Genomic DNA, 12,761 nt, shown 5'->3' on the forward strand with positions numbered 1-12,761 from the left:
ACCGAGTCCATCAGCTAAAGCCCCAGATCTCATTTCGTATGCGTCATTCTAGAGATTCCACTGCCATGGCATGATGACTCCCCTCTTCTCTCCATGATACACGTTACCGCGTTGGGCCGCAAAACCAGCTGGCGCGCAATGATTGGTGGCCTCCCATCCCCTGTCCAATGAGAGGCCTCCTCTCGATAAGCGTATCCATCTTCAGTTACCGCCTTTTTGGCTCAGTATCCACGTTGGACGCTTGCTCCTACATACTGGACTGGACATCCAATATCCATCGTCTCGTCTCTCACTCATTCTACTAACCAAATCGATACTTCCTTCACATTCTTTATCTAAAACATGGGCCTCGGAGAACTCTTCGGTACAGCAGTTCGCGACAAGAGGTTCCAATCAGCTGCTCTAGAGGTCGCAAGCACCTGCGCATCGGCGTCGCCCGTCATCAAGATCGTTCAGGCCGCCAACAAGCTCGCCAAGGTTGGAGATGTTGTTGGACACGCCAATGACTTCCTTTCGGGCGCGTCCCAGACCGTGAAAACGGCCCAGGCAATCCTCCCACAGATGCACATCTTGGGTCAGTCCCTCGTCGACAGCGCCAAGCTCTTTCACCAATTTTCCATTGTCGCCACCACGTTGAGCGCGGGGGCGAACATCATCCAGACGTACCAGGGCATCCAAGCTCTGAATCTTATCGCTGCTAAGCTGGGCAACATCTCGGATACTCTCCAGGCCCAGGCGGCTCTTACAGCACAGCGAGACTTTCCACAATATGTTTTCGACATGATACGAGAGCGACTCAGCCAAACCAGCGTCGACCAAGACCGAGAGCATTGGTTCTTTCTCTGGCATCCCGACACCGATTGGTATCCCAAGTTCTTCCACCTTATCGAAGAGAAGAAGCTCAGCCCCAGATTCTGCGGATACACCAACCAGCTCGACACCGTTTTCATGTTCATGCTCGCCGCCCGAGAGCGCATCACGAAACGAGAAATGGTCAAGGCGCGAAGACGACAGCACTGCAAACCCGTGCAGCTGCACCTCATTATTCCAGCCTACCAAACCATCCTGATACCCGACCGCATCAAGATCCCCGAGGAGATTGGCGATTTCGTTATCGAAGGCCGCATCAACAGCAACAGACCCTTCGTATGGCTCAACCTCCCCGACGACCAACAGCACTTCACCTTCGATGTCGGTATGTGGAGTCCTCCGGAGTCGAGTCTGTTGGAGAAGGCGCTGGAGTGGATGGGCTTGTCGGGCAAGGTCCAGATTTCTGATACACCACGAGTGCTTGGCGTTGGAGAAACGATCGAGATGAATATGATCGAGGACGAGAAGCCTGGAATGACGATCCAAGAAATCACAAATGACCCAGGGACGGATATGATCAAACGAGCTGCGACCGAATCACAAATGGATCTCGTCGTCAACAAACACCAGTCGATCCCTATGCATGAAGGTCGCAAACGTCGTTGGCGCCGACGAGGCAGTCGCTAAACCCATCACGAAACAGGAAGATATTTGGACATATTTATTGCATAACGAATACGGCGTTCTGGGAGGCATTTTTAGTCAAACGACATACAATATCAACATCAACATCATGAGGAAACACACACAACTCGTTAGGAACTGTTAGGGAATCATACATACTAGATTGTCATTTTGAAAGGAATAGAGCTCGGATATGAATAGCGAGCAACGAACGAATCAATAAAAAACTGCTTGGATCTAAGTCGTCTGAGGAAGAGTATCAGTGGACCCATCGTAGCTTGATTTCTTCGAATAATGTTTCCACCTTTCCTCGTAAGGACTTTTCCTTTGGCGGGAGCGGTTCGGTTGAGAGGGCGAGCTTTTCGAGTGTTTGGTATGCGGTCTCCAGATCGTTGTTGATGATGGTCAGGTCGTAAATCCCTGGCCTGGCGGCGTAGTCAAGTTCGAGTGCTGCTTGCGCGAGCCGTCCTTTGATGCTCTCTTCATCCTCGGTTTCACGACCACGAAGTCGGGCTTCCAGGGTTTCCAAACTTGGTGGCTTGATGAAGACATACTTCACACTCTGTTTCTTGAAAGCCTTCATCGTCTTGACACCCTCCATATCGATGTCCAATAACGGAGTCATGCCCCTGTCAATCACATTCTGGATAGCTTGGAGCGATGTGCCGTAGTGATGTCCGTTGTAAAAGGTGCACTCAATGAACATCCCTTGTGCGTAGAGAGCTTGGAAGTCGGATATGTTCGTGAAATAGTAGTGAATGCCTTCAACCTCCCCTGGGCGAGGTGGACGTGTCGTATGTGATACGACAGTTGCGAACTTCTCGGGGTGTGTTTCTCGGAGCTTCGTAGTGAGTGTGCCCTTTCCGACGCCCGAAGGGCCGGAGATGATGATGGGCTGGCACGCGTGATAGGGGACTCGGCGCATTTTGAATCAGTGTGAGTAATGCGGATAGAGGGGATATTTTGGAGAGGGGAGTTCATTTATAAAGTTTGTGATTGTATGGTTGCTCGGCAGGGAAGGTTATCCTGAGGCGTCAGGATTTTCTACCAATTTAGATGCCCTTTACACGTGAACAGGTACCGCTTTCCCTGGAAAAACGCTGTTGCGTCACTTTCTTTCTGTGCAACTGTCTTATTTGCTTTTGTTCATGTGTTGTTCCAATGTGAGTGACAAAGGCTGAACATTTACAGCCAGTCACTGGCACTAGCGATGCCACTGAGTTCGCCTTATGAAATTATCACGAATCACCTGTCAGCACTTATCCTAGCACACTATACAGCATGACGAAGCAGGTGGGTGACATAAGAATTATCCTCTGAGGCTCAGGTTGCTTAGATGAATTAATCTAAATACTGGTCTAAAGTATACCATAAGATGACTAAACTATCTCGTCTCTTACGCCTGTCTACGTCGGCTAATTCTTCTCCATCGCGAAGTTCAAGTCAAACAATTCATGACCCCCCCAACGCCATGATCCATGGGCATCCTCGCCAATATCGTATGGTGTATCGAACAACGGTCTGTCAGAACGATCTATCGTTGTGCCCATCTTCCCAGAGGGCTGCATCTGGTCTTTCTCGAAGACCGCAAAAGCAAACCATGCACCTCTTACAGCCGGGAGATAACGCTATTGGTGGACGTCTCAACATTGAGTTTACAAACATTTTTGAGTTCGTCCGCTTTGTGGACTTTATTGCTGGAGGCTACTGCGGGCAGGAAAAAGACATCATTCAACGTGACATCAAGCCATACAACATCCTCTACCGACGTATTAACAGTCCTACACCTGCCAACTCGCTGAATTGAGCATCCCGGCAATTACTCCTCATAAAAGAGTTAGCTCCAGAACCGTAGGGATCGTGTCACCAGAGATGTGCCATCGGTAGATATACGTGTCCTCATACTTAATTAGGTACTTGAGAGCTCTCGCTGCGGCAGCCTCCAACTACCTGGCTTCTCTTTGCACTCACAAACACCTCGGATATCCCGAGCTCTGTGCTCAACGCCACTCGCTCCAATCCAAAACGACCGAAACCCCCGAAGTTCCAAGTACTCTAGTACAAAAACGAGAAGTTTCTTGCTTTTACTGTTATGCATACATTGTCCCTCCTCCCCAACAACATTCCCAATCTCTTCCGAGTCATCAGCAAAAACTCGAATCCCTATCCTCTGAAAATTCTCCCCGCCGCCGCGGTCCTTGGCGTGCCCGGCCCAAACTCCCGCTCTCATCACCTTTGGCGCTTCGTTCGAAGACAAGATGCTGAAGGGCCCGCACTGTGAGTTATCATGAAAATCGAGGATGAGTGTGTTGAGACTGGGACTAAGCCAGTTGCGCAACGCTTTGGGGGATGGGTCGTTTTTGATCATGTTCAAGGTCAAGGTGTGTAGCTGGGGAAAGACTCGTGTCGAGAATGTATGCAGGTCAAGATCTTTACCTGGTAGGTATCCGATCTTGAGGACACGTAGTCATTCGCGCTGTGGTTCGAGTGCGTTGGTGAGCTTGGCGTAGTCCCATGCTTCTGGCTCATTCAAATCGTAATCATCGAACGACATATGGCCAAAGTCGAAACGGTGAAGGTTTCGCGGCCATTCGAGCAGAGGTTTGATGTCTGCAGGTCTGGCGTGTAGCGTTTTGAAGGTGATATCGGTCAAACTAGACGTTCCCTTCTCTTCTTCCTACCATGGGTTAGTATCAGTCTTTTAGAAGAATTGGCCACTGGAAGCATAAGAGACGAAAGCATTTTGTCCTTTTATACTAAGTTAGACTAGCACTTAGGCTGCTTTATCTTAGCAGCCCAAGCCTTAGAGAATATTTCGTCTGGTACTCATCTTAAATAATAACTTACTGGCAAAGGACCGTCCATCTTTCCAGGCTTAAGCTTCATTTTCCAAACTGACAGGCGCTCTAGATTCGGGAATTTGGCAAGATATCGTATTGTTTCCAACCCCACGACTTCGAAATCCCAGTTTATTGTCAAATCTTTGATGTGCAGCTTGAGCGACGGGTTGTCGTCAATACTCTGGAAAAAAAGAGCCCTTTGATGGGCCCAGTTTTGGTAGAAATCATGTGCATCTAGCCGTACAGTAGTGTACAAGATCGGCATGACAAGATCGTGAAAGCGTTGACAGGTGAGTGCGAGGGCGTACTGTCCTTCGACGTTGCTTTGGCCTTGAAGACCGACCCGAATGTGTTGCTTGCTGTCGGCATCTTTATAGCGGCTGTTGTAGTATTCGTAGCCTAGTCACAACATTGGAAAAGTTAGCTATTGGAAACCTAAGAGACGAAATAATTGGACTCTTTAGGCCAGTTAAGATCAGCACTTAGGACCTACCTATTGCCAGTTCATGGTCGAGGTGAGCGACTTGTTCGAAGCAGAGGCGCAGGATCTCGTTTGGCATGCGCAGTAAATGGCTGTCGTAAGGCGTTGGAGATCGCATTGTGCCACCATTAAAAAGGATTCTTAGAATATGAGCTGAGGGGTTAATTGCGGTGTGGCCATTACGATGGATGTTGAGGTGAGATAAGCGTCAAGGCAGTGAGCGTGAATCACGGTGGGATTTGGGGGCTGATGCCTGTTTTGGATCCCCGTGCCTTCCCTGTTCCCCTGCCCAGTAAGGGACGCACAGGTACCTGCCGTAAGGAAAGCACAGGACCGGAGCCAGTCTCCAGGCCCTTCCTCTCACCCCTGGCAATCACGGACAACACGCGCGCAGATAGAAGAAAATGCATATGTAGGTGGACTTATAACAAAACCTGTATGTTATATCCTATTTTGGCGGATCGGAAGCTCATTTGCACACGGGAAGCAGCGGACCATTTCTACGCCTGTTGGGACTAAATTCGAGCGCGAACGCTGTAGGGGACTGAACCGGTCGGCTTCATGCCATTCAGCCCGTCTTAACAATAGCAGCAGTAAAGGCAACAAATGTCATGCCCCTCATCACTAATCTTCCTCATCCACATCATAAACCCCAAATTCAGCCTCCCTTATCTTACACATCTCCCGTATCTCCGTCTCACTGCCATACAACACCGACATAAAAGCCCTATCACAGACGAGATCAGGCTCCGAGTGGAGCGGACTATTGTCCCTTCCCCAAGTAAATCGAATCACTTGATCGTGTCTAGCCTCAACCCGGGGCTCATCTTTGAACTCCTTCTCGAGCCATTCTCGCAATGCCATGTCTGCTTCGTCCCAGTCTGCGTACGGAGGTGGAGATGAGCCCGGAGTTGCCTGTTTGTGAAAACGCTCATAGCTTTCACGTTCTGTCGCAAATGTATGCTCCGACGGTATCAGCATGAGTGTCGATGGTCCGAGCAAGGTAATCGCATATTTGCTGCGCACAACGTCTTTGCGCCCATCGTCATAGCGATACATAGGTCCGTCCTGATGCCATCTTGGGACTTCGAACTCGTCATGGGGCTTCGTGACTCTGATAGTGAACCAGCATGCATTTTTCTCCTCTGCATTTCCGACGCAATCATTTTGAGTTATGCATATGAATGTCGCGATCGCGGACTCAATCTCCTTTGCTGCGCCATCAGAATACTTGGCGAGAAATTTGGACGCTCGGAGAGGTAGTGCATCATCGACAGTGCCGAAAAAATTGAACGTTGAAGTTTCGGTCGTGGATTTGATGGGGGGAAGAGGAACTGGTGTCGCAAGAATTGCGAATGGTGGTTGATTAGCCATATTGGGCTTTGTGGTCAACAGAGTCGACGTTATTGGCGACGATGTAGGTCGTAAGAACAGGTTATTATATACAAGTTTTCACGTTACTCAGGTAGTCATTCAGTTAAGCAAGGTTTCACAATTTTCTGTATATAGACTGTTGCCTATCTGCCAGTAGCCGTTCAACAGAGCTGGTGGCCGAGTGAGTCATGTTCTCTTGTGTAAGCATTGGAGGGGCTGAGGGGGTCATGATACTTCCAGAGGGTAACGCATTTGAGGAGAACCTTGACTGTCATTCTCCCGAGCGCGCGAGTTCGGAGACCAGTACATGCAATAAGGCATTTGTATGGCAGGAAGCGATAAAAGATGGCAGTAATGTTGACCAGGCTTCAAGTGTCTGTTTCCATTTCATTACAGGGAGGAATGTCACGACCCAAATTTCGTTTGTCCACCAACTTTAGCACAGCCTCACAGGGCTGAATGAGCATCCACCATCACGGCACCCATGAGGAGGCCTCTGTATGGAACCATGAATGACGTTTCGAGATGAAGTTCAATGTCGATCTGGAGAATAAATGATCTAAAGAAGATGGAGCTATTAATGTTGAAGATCAATCCAATTGCAAGCGATCGCGTACAAGACACCCAGTAGCATCAATCCTCCATTAGCGATCGACAGCACTGCCCTCATCTTCACTTGAACCAATCCAACCGTAGGATTTCGCCAAACAAAGGTCCAAAGGCTTAATTCCTCAAAATGGGTTAGCAGGCCGTCATCCTTCCACAAGCGGCTCCAGCGGATATAAAGCCGTGAGCTTCGCGACAGATCCTTCTGCAACGCTACCCCAGCTGAGAAATTAGCGGCCACAGCCTCTGACAGGGACATCGAGGTTTAAAACCACGACGATAAGCCGCCTTTGTTATTGCTGTTATTTCCACAAGTTCTATAGGGATTTCATCCAGGTCTAGACAAGATGTCATTTTTAAACAAGTTTAAGAAGGAATTTGAAGGGCTCAATTTGGGGAGCCAGCAGGGCAAGGCGCCATCGCTGTTAGGTACTGGGTGTCCTTCGCTAACGGGATGACAGGCGCTCCACCTCCAGTACCTGATGCGAATAACCCGAATTACCAACAATACGGGGGTAACTCATATCAAGGACAGCAGAGCTATCAGGGAAATGCACCATCTCCATCTCCATATGGCGCACCGCAACAGTCATACAATTCGGGACAGCCGCAGCAGAATCCGGGCTTCCAAGCTTACACTGGCCCGCCCTACAATGGTCACTCGTCTTTCAGTGCCCCTGGACAGCAACCGTATCAACCACCTCCACAGCAGCAGTCATACCAGCCACCACAACAACAAACTCAACAGCAGTACTCTGGTCATCAATCGCACAGCCCTCAACCACCTCCGTACAACCCTTCACAACAAATTCCGCAACAGCCACAACATCAACCATGGTCACCGCCGCCCGCTTCGATGACAAGCCCACCGAGCGTGCACCCGCCAGTCGCAGCAACACCATACGGCGCTCCTCCGTCAATTGCCCCTCCTTGTCCGACACCACCCCGCTGGATCGCACACTGGTCAGAGAAGGACCAACAATGGTACTACGTTGAAACATCAGGCAGAAGCACATGGCAAGCGCCATCTGATCTTCCTCCACTGACAGCTATGCCCGCTTTCCCAGGTAGTCTGCATACAGCAAACAGAGGGCCACAACAGCCACAATACGCAAACCCTCAAGACTCACGACCAAGTCTGCCCGAGGGCGGGAAGAAGTCGTCCTCTCTTCTTGCTGCAGCTGGTGGTTTCACTGCGGGTGGCGTGGCTGGCTTCTTCGTTAAGGACCGCATTGGTAAGTTCACACATTACTACTTGTCATTCGTCGCTGACTCAATTGCGCAGACAAACGCAAAGCAAAGAAGCGCCACGGGAAAGGCACAGAAGACTTCGCCGACTTCGTCGAATACCCCGCTTGGGACGTCGGTCTCGACTGCAACGTCTGCGACCAAGCCATCAGCGGTCCCTATGCGCACTGCAAGAAGTGCGACGGCGGCGACTACGACATCTGTCGCGATTGTCTCGCGCAGGGACAGACATGCGACGGCAAGGGAAAGCATAGCCTTGTCAAGGTGTATCCCAAGTATTACTGCGATATCTGCAACGTGTTGATCAAGGGCGAGTTTTACTACTGCGCTATCTGCAATGATGGCGATTGGGATACCTGTAAAAGGTGCTTTGACAAGGGATATACTTGTAAGGCGGCGGAATGTGGAGGACGGCATGATATGACGAATTTGTATATTCCGGATGTCAAGTTTAAGAAGAGTGGGAAGATTGATACGAGTAGTAGTTCAGATTCTGATTAGTCGGGTGGTGGCTCATATGGCACTTCAATTGACAGCGTTCACTTTTATCGCAGCGTACTGTGGGTTTCTAACATATCTTTCGTCACGTAGCGAGGGCAATGGAGCGTATGATCGGGGCACGTCTTCACGGGGCCAATATAAGGGGTCGCAACAGAGGTCGCAACGAGGGTCGATTCGCCGGTCGGCAGCCACGATGGAAGACGTCAACATGGCAGAGGTCCATGCCTACGTGGTATCCAAAGATGCGTATCACAATCAGTCGATCGACGGTAGTCCACAGCTGTCGCGTCAGCCATCACATTACATGGCGGGCGGCTCGATTGTCGCAATGAGTTGAGGTCGTGCTTGAGGTAGCAGCCAAAACAAAGCCCATGAAGGTGCCAAAGACACACCCTGGGCGAGTATCGCTGGCCTCAAGCTCGTTCGTGGTATTTGTATCGTGAGGAACGTAACGGCACGGATCGGCAGCGCAGAGTCGAAAACGCGAAGCGGCATCGGAGACGTCTGAACGATCCAACTGAAGGTCGCCGGATGGGCGTGACCGTGATTGCTAAGCGTCGTGCGCGTCGTCTGTAGAGCCTCGAGACGAGCTCAATACACACTCGACCGCGAATCTTTTATCAGCTCGAGGGCTTTGAGCTTCGTTCGAGGTTGCTTCGGTCGGGCGAACATCGCATCGGGGTATTCGAATGGCGCTTTCGATGCTACAGCGACCGCGCATGCGGGGGATTGATAGCTCGTGATGCTGGGGCTAGAAAGAAGCACATCCTGTCGCGAGTAGTCCGTAGAGGCGGTAGCTATATTCGATCTGAGTATGAAGCTTTTCTGGTTGCGCGATGCGGGAAGCCTTCCGTTCTTTGCTGTTGTCGTGCTTGCATTGAATGTCGCTGTCGCTGCTCCGCTGCAGTAGTGGTAAGCTGCCGAGCACTCCAGTGGAGTGGATCATCGTGGGCCAATCATAGCCTGGATGAATCAAAACCTCAACACCTCGAAATATCTAACCTGTAGCTTGAGGTGTTCAGAGTTTGAATGAGAAAGAAGATAGCTTTTTTTTCTTTTTTTTTTTTTTTCTTCTCCGTAGATCCGTAGACCATGATTTTGACGTTCTATGACTCATAATATGGCCATCAGTGGAATCAAAAATGGCATCGACACATCCCGACGGAAAGTGTGTATAGAAGTTCAGTGCGAAATATTCATTTTGCCTCTCGTCATCTCTCAAACGCAATAAAGCAACGCAGTCCCATCTAGATAAGTCACGTCCGGCCAACACAACGTACTTTTCGCTTTCCACAGATACGAAGTAGCATTTGAAGTTCGTATCCTGAGAGATACCTAGTTTTGTCGACATGGTTTACCTCTTCGATGGTTTAACCATACACCTATGGGAGGTTCCATGGACGCAACTTTTTCCAGGGAGTGCACGCATTCTAAGTTTTTAATCAATACAAACATCAAACAAAAAGCCATCAGTCCTCTCTTCTCGTTAATCGCCATTTCTCTCTCACATCAAGCATCCGCAACTCAGTCTGTCAGCGCCCGGACACACAGCATCACCTGAATTATCGACAAAATGCGTCGCAAAAACTCAAATCGACGCAAGGCCGCTCAAGATGAGCCAAGCTCTGCGCAAAAGAATGCCAATAAGAACGACTCGACTTCGAGTGGCTCAGCCCACACAAAGACCGATCTTATGAACCCCGGGTCCATGGGAGCTGCTCAATTCCCACTGTTCGCCGAACTACCTTATGACATTCGAACATTGATATGGGAACAACTCTTGCTGAGCCAGCGACTCCTGCATGTCTCCCTCGAAAAAAGAGAATTGTCCGCCCGCAACAAAAACCAGCGAAACAAGGCGACGAAGGCCAAAACCAGAAGCAGGGGCAAGAAGTCGTTCAAGCAACACGTAGAAACACCCCAAGACGACATCCCCGAGAAGCCATATTGCGTCGTCGTTGAAGAGCGATATGCCATGAGCAAGCTTTTCCATGTCTGCACCGAGTCGCGCGATACTGCAAACCGCTTCTACCGCGTGAAGACGCCGTGTACCTACCGATGGGGCAACAAAACTCAAGAAGGGACATTTTACTTCTGCCCGGAGCTCGACAATATTTAGGTCCGCATCTCAGAATATTTCCCGACTTCGCTTTCAATCTATATCAGCTTGATCCACGATACGTGGGCCTGGTCAATCTCACTCTCCCCTTCCAGCCTAACGTTCATAAGCTCATGGATATGGACGATGCGGAGAGGGACATTTTACGTGGAGTACTCCTCCAGCTGGAGAATGTCTCCTTTGCCCATATACAGGAAAAGCCGAGGACTGCTCATCGTCCTCGACGAACGCTTGCCTACGTCCACTATATGGCCCTCGCTGCTGCTGCTGCCGCGAATAATGGCTCCGATGAGCCCCAGCCACCTAAACCACGAACAGGATGGGAGCCAGATTGCACCGGCCCCATGTCAACTTGCATACCAAGCTTTGACAAATTATCTCAAGATCCACGAAAACTGGGCAACGATCACACCCGACCATATTTCTCCTTCAAGAACCCCACCCATATAGCCCTCAGCTGGCTCCGTCTGCTCGAAGTTCTGGAAGCCGTCCATGAGCACAAAGTCAACTATCGCTTTATGATGAGCTATGAGACAAGTGGCAGAAACATAGCAACAAGAGAACAGGCTACGTCTTGGGTACAGAGTCAACGCAAGAACTTCAAGACTCGTGCTCTTAGTGAAGGGATTGAACATGGGGAGTGGGTTCAGCCTGCGATGGGATTTTGGCTATATCCCATAGAGTGTGTTGGGTCTCTGATAAATGACGAGGGCACCTTGAAGACAGCTAAGGATGTCTTGGATGGCATTGAACTGAAGGAAGCTCTAGAGAAGTGTGTACCTGAGCTTTGCCTCAGCAGACTGGTTTAGGGCATCTGTGTGATGCTTCAATTCATTTTCGGCGGCGGGACTTGGTTTATAGAATACTCTTATTTGTTTGATAGATGTAACCCAAGTCATGTATATAAGCAGCATTAACTCCTGGCAATGTCACACATTACTTGTCTCCTACACAAATGATCCTCCATTAGCCCCGATAACCTGTCCAGAAACCCATGAACTACCAGGTCCTGCCAAGAACGCCGCAACCTCTGCAATCTCTTCCGGCTTTCCCAGCCTGTTCAATGGACTGAAACCAGCAATCATATCGATCATCTCTTGCGACTTGCCCTGGAAGAACATTTCCGTAGCGGTAGGACCAGGCGCGATACAGTTAACAGTTATGCCATACTTTTGTCCAAGATCCTTGGCCATTACTCGCGTCATTTGTTCGATGGGTCCTTTGGAAGCTGCGTAGAGGAGATAGCGTGGTGCAACGGCGGAGTTATGCAGGATGCCTGTTGAGACGAGAATGATGCGGCCGTCGCGAGGCATATGGGGGACAGCTTTCTAGAAATTGTTAGCTGGCGTTTTCTCTTCTGTCAGATAGTGTCACATACTTGAACCAAGAAGTAAGGTCCCTTGACATTAAGTAGAAAAGCCTTGTCGAAAGCCTCTTCCGTCGAACTGTCAAGGTCATTCATAGGCGCACAAGCAGCGTTGGCCATAAGACAATCGATCTTGCCGAACTTCTCCACGGTAGCCTTGACAAGCTTCTCAATCTCGGGGATGCTCGACACGTCGGCCTTTACGGCTAGGGCTCTATCAGACCCGATCCTTGTGACCATTTCTTCTGCTGGAGCGCCATCGCTGGAGTAGTTGATGACAACGCTTGCGCCGTCGGCAGCGACACGCTCAATGACGGCTTTGCCGATGCCTTTGGTGCTTCCTGTTACGAGGACGACTTTTCCGTTGAGAGACATGGTGTCAATAGAATGGCGGGTGAAAGATGAGGTGAAGTTGGCGGGAATCAGTATTATGGAACAGTTGTGGTTTATATGTAATATGCTCGAAAGGTGAGATGGAGAAGCAATCGGGGATATGAACGGATTTATCCAGCTGGTATAGAATAACCTTAACTCAATGTCCTTCTTCGCGCCGGGCTGGAGATATCGGCTTGTCCCGCAGGATTTAGTGTACATACCCAATAAAGATTAGTATGAAAGCAAATGGCGAAGGAGTTAGTGTAAGCACCTCAACAGGACTAGCGTTGCCTTTGTTGGAGTTGTGATGACGTTGAGGTCGTTATCCTCCGATCCTTGTAGGGCTGGCAGGGCTGT

At 49.8% G+C, this 12,761-nt stretch overlaps 7 protein-coding genes across 7 annotated transcripts; 3 read left to right on the forward strand and 4 right to left on the reverse strand.

Moving 5' to 3' along the window:
* The first annotated feature begins 177 nt into the window (after window positions 1–177).
* B0J16DRAFT_345653 (uncharacterized protein) lies at window positions 178–1,771 on the forward strand. Its single transcript, XM_046128304.1, has one exon. The coding sequence runs from the start codon at window positions 343–345 to the stop codon at window positions 1,495–1,497; it is 1,155 nt and encodes a 384-aa protein (XP_045981743.1). The 5' UTR covers window positions 178–342; the 3' UTR covers window positions 1,498–1,771.
* B0J16DRAFT_401562 (P-loop containing nucleoside triphosphate hydrolase protein) lies at window positions 1,576–2,470 on the reverse strand. Its single transcript, XM_046132581.1, has one exon. The coding sequence runs from the start codon at window positions 2,417–2,419 to the stop codon at window positions 1,754–1,756; it is 666 nt and encodes a 221-aa protein (XP_045981744.1). The 5' UTR covers window positions 2,420–2,470; the 3' UTR covers window positions 1,576–1,753.
* A 933-nt stretch (window positions 2,471–3,403) lies between these two features.
* B0J16DRAFT_373797 (uncharacterized protein) lies at window positions 3,404–5,173 on the reverse strand (the record flags this gene model as incomplete). The annotated part of the gene is made up of 3 exons (XM_046130550.1): window positions 4,828–5,173; window positions 4,342–4,733; window positions 3,404–3,946 (listed from the first exon to the last, which is right to left on the reverse strand). Exons 1-3 carry the CDS (start codon window positions 4,931–4,933, stop codon window positions 3,404–3,406), a joined length of 1,041 nt encoding a protein of 346 aa, XP_045981745.1. The 5' UTR covers window positions 4,934–5,173.
* An 18-nt stretch (window positions 5,174–5,191) lies between these two features.
* Window positions 5,192–6,248, reverse strand: B0J16DRAFT_163564 (uncharacterized protein). Its single transcript, XM_046122257.1, has one exon. The coding sequence runs from the start codon at window positions 6,187–6,189 to the stop codon at window positions 5,440–5,442; it is 750 nt and encodes a 249-aa protein (XP_045981746.1). The 5' UTR covers window positions 6,190–6,248; the 3' UTR covers window positions 5,192–5,439.
* Window positions 6,249–6,958: 710 nt separating this feature from the next.
* B0J16DRAFT_345658 (uncharacterized protein) lies at window positions 6,959–8,593 on the forward strand. The gene is made up of 3 exons (XM_046128305.1): window positions 6,959–7,203; window positions 7,257–8,030; window positions 8,081–8,593. Exons 1-3 carry the CDS (start codon window positions 7,143–7,145, stop codon window positions 8,542–8,544), a joined length of 1,299 nt encoding a protein of 432 aa, XP_045981747.1. The 5' UTR covers window positions 6,959–7,142; the 3' UTR covers window positions 8,545–8,593.
* Window positions 8,594–10,117: 1,524 nt separating this feature from the next.
* Window positions 10,118–11,472, forward strand: B0J16DRAFT_401572 (uncharacterized protein; the record flags this gene model as incomplete). The annotated part of the gene is made up of 2 exons (XM_046132582.1): window positions 10,118–10,592; window positions 10,664–11,472. 2 exons carry the CDS (start codon window positions 10,118–10,120, stop codon window positions 11,470–11,472), a joined length of 1,284 nt encoding a protein of 427 aa, XP_045981748.1.
* A 98-nt stretch (window positions 11,473–11,570) lies between these two features.
* On the reverse strand, window positions 11,571–12,466 carry B0J16DRAFT_363806 (uncharacterized protein). The gene is made up of 2 exons (XM_046129893.1): window positions 12,042–12,466; window positions 11,571–11,991 (listed from the first exon to the last, which is right to left on the reverse strand). Exons 1-2 carry the CDS (start codon window positions 12,402–12,404, stop codon window positions 11,611–11,613), a joined length of 744 nt encoding a protein of 247 aa, XP_045981749.1. The 5' UTR covers window positions 12,405–12,466; the 3' UTR covers window positions 11,571–11,610.
* Between the last annotated feature and the right edge of the window lie 295 nt (window positions 12,467–12,761).

The sequence above is a fragment of the Fusarium flagelliforme genome, assembly GCF_020744385.1.
Source record: "Fusarium flagelliforme strain FIESC 12 MPI-CAGE-AA-0113 chromosome Unknown B0J16scaffold_5, whole genome shotgun sequence".
NCBI classification, from domain to species: Eukaryota; Fungi; Ascomycota; class Sordariomycetes; order Hypocreales; family Nectriaceae; genus Fusarium; species Fusarium flagelliforme.